Source organism: Poromitra crassiceps, assembly GCF_964638095.1.
Source record: "Poromitra crassiceps genome assembly, chromosome: 7".
Taxonomy (NCBI): Eukaryota; Metazoa; Chordata; class Actinopteri; order Beryciformes; family Melamphaidae; genus Poromitra; species Poromitra crassiceps.
This window is the reverse complement of record NC_139628.1, coordinates 32,086,756-32,094,255: the sequence shown is the minus strand read 5'-3', so window position 1 is coordinate 32,094,255 and position 7,500 is coordinate 32,086,756. Positions and strand designations below refer to the sequence as shown.

The following is a 7,500-nucleotide window of genomic DNA, read 5'->3' as shown; positions in this document are numbered from 1 at the left end:
GAGCAGATTTTTAATTGGTGCAGCTGTTTTTACTTTAAAGTAGTAGACAAATACCCTTTATTAAATATATTATTGACCAACTGTGAGAGAGCAGTGTTTAATTACAGCAGAGAAAAGGTAGTTTACTGTGAGCCAAATAACTGTACGCACAGTCGCACACACATCTGTCCATTATTGTTACTGTTGTTGTTGTAGTTGTTTTTATTTTGTAGTTGTTTTTGGTGGTGTTGTTTTTGTTTTTTGTTTTTGTTTTTTGTCAGTCCCCATGGGGTGGGTGGGGGGTGGGAGGGAGGGAGGGAGGGAGGGGGAAAAAAGAAAAAGAGTTTTCATACACTGTATTTCATGACATCCATGTTTTTTGTGAAAACTGAGAAATAAAGTGATAAAAAAAAAAAAAAAGTAGTAGACAAATACTTGTACCATGTGTAGTGTTGCAATATTGTAAAACACTCATAATCACAGAAGTAAAAGAAAAAAGAAGAAGAAGAAGGAGAAGAAGGGGAAAAAAACTCACTCTACTCACTCCAAAAGGCTGAAATCTGTGGAGAAACCAGACAGACAGACAGACAGACAGACAGACAGACAGACAGACAGAGACACACGGACAGAGAGACACACAGACAGACAGAGAGACACACAGACAGACAGAGAGACACACAGACAGACAGACAGACAGACAGACAGACAGACAGACAGACAGACAGACAGAGACACACGGACAGAGAGACACACAGACAGACAGACAGACAGAGAGACACACAGACAGACAGACAGACAGACAGACAGACAGACAGACAGACAGACAGACAGACAGACAGACAGACAGACAGAGTGGTAGAGAGAGAGGGAGGGATGGACGGATACTTACTACATTATCTGGGATTTAATTACATGATGTGATTACATGTAGATTTGAATAAAACATAAAGCAATATTTAACTTTAAATGCATATTTTTTTTCAACTATGTCCAGCATCATCTCAACATCATCTCTCTCTTATCTTGGGAAAACAGAACTTGTTATGTGGAGAAATTGACATAACTGATTTCTCAAGAAAACAAAGAACATTACCTCGTTATCGCAGCCACACGTTGTAAAAATGTATCAGTATGTCCTCAATGGGTCTCCGTACTTTTCTCATATCCTCTCCTTCCCTACCTCCTTCTTTCTCTCTACCCACACCTCTCTATCTCTCTATCTCTCTCTCTCTCTCTCTCTCTCTCTCTCTCAGTATGAGAACCAGACTCGGCTGGCCCTGGTGGGCAGTTGGGGAACTACAGGTCTGACCTACCCCAAGTTCAGCGACGTGACGGGGAGAGTCAGGCTGCCCAAAGACAGCTTCAAGCCCTCGCCGGGCTGGACCTGGGCCGGGGACTGGTACATCAGCCCCGAGAAGATGTGAGTGTGTGTGTGTGTGTGCGTGTGTGTGCGTGCGTGTGTGTGTGTGTGAGTGTGTGTGTGTGTGTGTGTGTGTGTGTGTTCATTCCCACTGCTGGAAACTGGATTGAGTGCCATTTTCCGCACTCTCTATCCCCAACCCATCCATCTTCCACTGCCTTTTTCTCCTTTTTCTCCCTTTATTTGTTATTTGACCACTAAGCTGCTGAAACTCTCCACGCATTTAGTCTATTTATGACAACAAATGAAATGTGAACAATCTCTTAATTGTTGTAATTATAATTTGTTTGTTGTGTCCATGCCCATTTTAGGAACTTTCAAAGGCAGTTTTTTCCCAGATCCCCCATGACTTTCTGACCCTGGTATGTGTGTGTGTGTGTGTGTGTGTGTGTGTGTGTGTGTGTGTGTGTGTGTGTGTGTGTGTGTGTGTGTGTGTGTGTGTGTGTGTGTGTGTGTGTGTGCATGTGTGCGTGCATGTGTGTGTATATGCCCTCAGGTTGCTGTACGACGTGGACGCCGGTCACATGACGTTCACAGAGGAAGTGTTTGAAAACCAAATGAGGTTGCCGGGCGGACAGTGGATCGGCATGGCAGAGGGCTACACCGACGTGGTGTGTGTGTGTGTGTGTGTGTGTGTGTGTGTTTCCATCGCTTCCTTGGGTGCTTGAGTAAACTGTAAGCTGTAGTGCGTAACTTTTACATATAAATTAATGTCTGTTACATTCAAGCCCAGTCCAAAGGAGTTGCCAGAAGGTTGATTAACCCTATCAGCACCAGACAACTTTATTTCACGGTAGCAGACTTTTTAAATCTCATGTCGTTCTGACCATTTATGGATTTCCTTTCTGCTCCCTACGTGTCGCTCTCAAATCCCTCTGTCGCTATGAAACAACAACAGGGCTAGCTCCTTGCTAGTAGCAAGTAGCAACTTGCTACACACTGAAAATGGTCAGTTTGACTGGTCTCGGTCACGTCCACTCCATTTTGATCGGGTAAAGTGCAGCATGCGAGCCTGACCCCTACGAGCGAGCTGTTACACAGCTTTTCACGGAGCTTGCCAACAGATTTTCGATGCAAGTCGAAAGTCTGTCTTCAGAGATTAACTACCGTATTTGGTACCCCTTTTACCAGACCATTTCAGAAATAATTAAATCGTGCGGCTCATCTAGACTTTCCAAATGTTATCTGACTGAATGGATCCAATTCTGATAGTGACACGAGTCATGTCGCCGGCGTTGTGCAACGTTCAAAACAATGTATCCAGTGTTTTACAGCCACATCAGTAGCAACAGAGTAGCTTACATTAGTTACATTGGAGCCTATGACAACTGCTGCATTTGTGTACTCAGAATGTCCCATTTCCCCAGATGGGAAGTGGTTCTTGAGCTTTGAAGTTGTATTTGTGTGTGTGTGTGTGTGTGTGTGTGTGTGTGTGTGTGTGTGTGTGTGTGTGTGTGTGTGTGTGTGTGTGTGTGTGTGTGTGTGTGTGTGTGTGTGTGTGTGTCAGAACGGTGAGAAGGCGGTGCCTAAGGACGAGGTGGAGTGTCCTCCAGGCTGGGTGTGGGAGGAAGTGGAGTGGAGCGAGGATCTCAACAGAGCCGTGGACGACCAAGGTGAACACACACACACACACACACACACACACACACACACACACACACACACACACACACACACACACACAAAATCTTCTCCTTCCAGTCATAGTTTAAAAACATCAATTTTTATAAAGGCATTAAAAAACGTGTGTGTGCACGTGTGTGTGTGTGTGTGTGTGTGTGTGTCCAGGCTGGGAGTATGGCATCCCTATTCCTCCGGAGCGGCGGCCGAAGTCGTGGGTGCCGGCAGAGAAGATGTACCACACCAACCGACGAAGACGATGGATCAGGATGAGACGCAGAGACCAGCAGAAGATGGAGGCTCTGAGGAAGGTAAAGAGAGAGAGGGGAGAGGGACACAGAGAGAGAGAGAGAGATTTGTGGGGGGGGGGGGGGGGGAGGAGGAAGAGAAGAGAGGGAGAAATGGAGAGAGAGGGATGGAGAGACAGAAGAGAAGAGAAGAGAAGAAGTGTCCAGCCGGCCAATAGGCAGCTGATTTGCTCACTTGTATGCAGCCATGAAGCCTTTGGTTTTCTTGAGCTATCAGCAGTAGTTTCTCTGAACAGACACTAGATGGCAGTCTGGTTGCACAAATGAGAGAGTGGTCAGCTGATAAAAGGAATAGACCCTTTTCACGGTGGCCATTTTATGTAAAAAAGGCAGGGTAAACACAGGTGCAAGCAAAACAGTAATGAGGGTTTCCAACATACAATCATGGAAGTAATGAAAACAGTAATAAAGTAAGTCATTACGGTTTTGCTTACACCTCTGTTTACCTTTCCGTTTCGACACAAAATGGCCACTGTGAAAAGGGTCTATATACTGCCCTTTGAATTTCCAGTTGTGTGTGTGTGTGTGTGTGTGTGTGTGTGTGTGTGTGTGTGTGTGTGCGCGCGCGTGTGCGTGTGCATGTGCGCATCACCATAAACACTTAAACTTAAACATAATTGTTTTCATTTAGATTAACATTTTGTGCGTGTGTGTGTGTGTGTGTGTGTGTGTGTGTGTGTGTGTGCGTGTGCGTGTGTGTGCGTGCGTGCGTGCGTGCGTGCATGCGTGTGTGTGTGTGTGTGTGTGTGTGTCTGTGTCTGTGTGTGGTGTGTGTGTGTGCGTCTGTGTGTGTGTGTGTGTGTGTGTGTCTGTGTCTGTGTGTGTCTGTGTGTGTGCGTGTGTGTGTGTGTGTGTGTGTGTGTGTCACAGCAGCGCCCGGAGGAGGCAGAGAAGGAGGGTTGGGAGTACGCCTCTCTGTTGGGCTGGAGGTTCCACCTGAAGCCAAGGAAGACAGACTCGTTCAGGAGGAGGAGGTGGAGGTGCCGCATGGAGCCGCAGGAGAAGAGCGGGGCCGCCGCCATCTTTGCTCTGGAGTGCTCGCTGGTATAGTTCATGATATCTATACTGTCTGTTTCTTAAGAGATGTAATTGGTTTAAGTTATGCAACCAAGATTCCTTTGAATTGAATTGAACATGGCTGCATCTGTAATTACTGTATATCAGCTTAGCCATCAACATCGAGATAAAATTGCTAAGAATCAAAAAGTGCAGTCCAATGTATACTAGGGGTGGGAATCACCAGATGCCCACAATATGATACTAAAACGATACTTGGGTCACGATACGATAGTATTGCGATATTCCGATATGCTAGTATTGCGATATATTGAATATTGCGATATTTCGATATATTGTCACTCCTAACTCCTTTTCCTACCTTTTCCTTGACCTCACCAGAAGTAAAACATGCAGTGTTTTTTTTTTTTTTGTTTTGTTTTTGCCCCACACGTAGGCTACATTATTAAGCTTCTCTGGACTCAATACGCCACTGCAGGCGCGGACTGCACCATCGGGCGCTTCGGGCACTTTTTTTGTTTTGCAATATCGATACTTGGCGTCCAAATATCCATACAATATCGTCAGGCAAAATATCGCGATACTATGGTGTATCGATTCCCCCCCCCCCCACCCCTAATGTATACATTATACACAATGAGAAAGTCCTGAGTGATAGGGACGCAGGTTTCAGAAATACACATTTAGGGTTTTTGGAGTTTGAGTTGACTTTTAGTTAGTCTCTCAAGCCAGACTGTCTATTCTACATTCTGAGAATGCAGCTTAAACAGTCTGTAATTCACGCACACAGAACATGGACAAAGGAAGTCGGGGGAGGGGGGGGGGGACCCTTCAGACCGGACGAAGTTCGAACCAATACAGGTGATTGGAGAAAGGCGGGACATCCGCTCGTATTTATCCAATCACCTGCCTTTAGGCGGGGCATCCGAGACATCCCCCTATCATCGCTTATTATTTCTGTCTGTTTTAAGAGACTCATTTTTAGTGCAACCTGGAATTTGAGACTTAAGAATCAAATTTAAGAACCAAAACACAGAAACAAAGCTGTCAAAACCAGACTATAGGATGAATCAGCGTGACGTCATTTGCCACCCAGAAATGCGGAACCCCGCGGCAGTTAATAGTATGAGTTGAGCCAAACAAATGTTAATATCTCAAAAACTGTACATCACATCGCTTATATTTTGACATTCTGAGTGAGAGCAGAAGTAGCTCAAGAGTTATATGCATGTCGTGTTAAAGTTGTGTGAACTGTCACAGTTTTAAAAATGTAAACAGAGTTAGACCAGAGCAGACATTCACGCCTCGCGCCACTTGGGCTCCATAGGGTTCCATTGCCGTTGCCACCCAGTGACGCGGTTTGTTTACCAAAATGCTGCTCGGCTGATCCCCCGTATAGCCAAGTACCACAGCTAATATGTTACTAATACTGTATACATGGATTATACCTGGATTAAAGTCATTTCAAGAATTCTTAAGGCCTTAAACTGAGATGGGGTGTTTCTCAAACCCAAGAATGGAAAGAACACACTTGTGTTATTGAGGAGAAGGTTCTTGCTAGTCGTTCAGAAGATTAAACTGACAAGCTGACGAGCACACAGAACGCTGTTGACAGTTTGAAAACATGTGTTCTTGCTGGTATTGCGTAACACCCCCCAGCACAGAGGCACAGCACTGCAGTGCTCCAAAATAACCACCAGGCTTTATCACCCAAAACAATTGGTGTTGCCCAATACCCTAACCTCAGCTGATGTACCACAACTGAACACTAACAATGCAATTTATAAAGTTTAATTATAATAATGAAGATAATGAAAGTAGAGATCCGGGATAATTTTCTCGTCAGTCTACAATAACATACTTATACTATATTGCTGGAAACTAGAAATTCAGAGCTTTCCTATTACCCTAAATGCATCACGATTGGAATGACACACCAGTTTGTGGAGCTTCTCAACTCCGAAAACGAGCAAATTTTCAATGTGCCATCATTTCTTTTGGTAAAACTGCCAATATTTGAAATCTGCATGGTTGATTTCTCGCCTCAAAACTTGTCAGTTAAATGGGTGTGTCAAGAATGCTTTAATTTTAAATTTGAACCTTATATTTAATTAATTCTAATTGTAACTATTCTTGGCGAAATGTATCGGGACAGTCCTTGGTCTGCAACTGATGACGTCACACAAGGACATATAAGAACAGACAAGAACCCCTAGATTAAGAAAGAGCCATGGTTTGTTATTTTCAAGGACCTGCAGGTATTGTTTGGGATGTTGCAGGTTTCTATTTATCACAGCATGGTCTTGATGCTCAGATACATTGCTGGGCTCAGCAGTTTGAATGTGATCTTCCACCTCTCACAGAGCAGTATAGAGGACAAGAACGATGACAGGTCGCAAGTCACAACCACCTTCGGAGTCAACAGACCCACCATCTCCTGTTTCTTTGACAGTAAGACATGCACGCACGCAAACGCACACACACACGCACACACACACACACGCCCGTGTGCACACACACACACCGGCATGGTGTGCCCATCTGTCGCCCACCTGTGGTGCATGCTGGGTCGGAACCTCTGCTTCCCATTTGTGGGCGGGGCCAATGGGCTGCCGCCATGGCAACCATGGCGTACGGTCGCTAATGGTTACCATACGCAGTGTAACTAGACCCTGACCCCAGAGTTACTGCACGCAGCAGTGTGTGTGTGTGTGTGTGTGTGTACACTCTCCTTAATGGCAAAAGTAGATACATGTATTTATATCTTTATTGTTGCTCATCAGGATAATGATGCGTGTGTGTGTGTGTGTGTGTGTGTGTGTGTGTGTTCTAGGCGGGACCCGTTACCACCTGCGTTGTTACTTGTACCAAGCCAGAGACCTGCTGGCCATGGACAAAGACAGCTTCTCAGGTACTGTGTGCTAAACATTTGAAATAAAACACCTGTTATTTGAATGTTGGGTACAGCGGCAGCGATCATAAAAGACTCCCATCATGCATCTGTCCTGTATTAGTTCTATAAACATTCATAGCCATGGTGGACGTCTCCCGTCATGCATCTGTGAAAGGTTTCTTCCAACAAGCTGAAACAGAAAGATTGGAAGACCACCTTAACACTTTTAGTTTTATTTAGAACATGGGGTAATACATTCAGGC

General features: G+C 44.9%; 1 protein-coding gene across 1 annotated transcript in view; it reads left to right on the top strand.

The window, feature by feature from the left end:
- dysf (dysferlin, limb girdle muscular dystrophy 2B (autosomal recessive)) overlaps positions 1–7,500 on the top strand; it is a gene marked incomplete at both ends in the record, with an annotated part of 159,277 nt that overhangs the window by 74,499 nt on the left and 77,278 nt on the right. Inside the window, 7 exon segments of the mRNA XM_083640065.1 lie at positions 1,233–1,399; positions 1,896–2,010; positions 2,907–3,012; positions 3,188–3,330; positions 4,198–4,371; positions 6,708–6,795; positions 7,178–7,255. Coding sequence (XP_083496191.1) covers positions 1,233–1,399; positions 1,896–2,010; positions 2,907–3,012; positions 3,188–3,330; positions 4,198–4,371; positions 6,708–6,795; positions 7,178–7,255 — 871 coding nt within the window.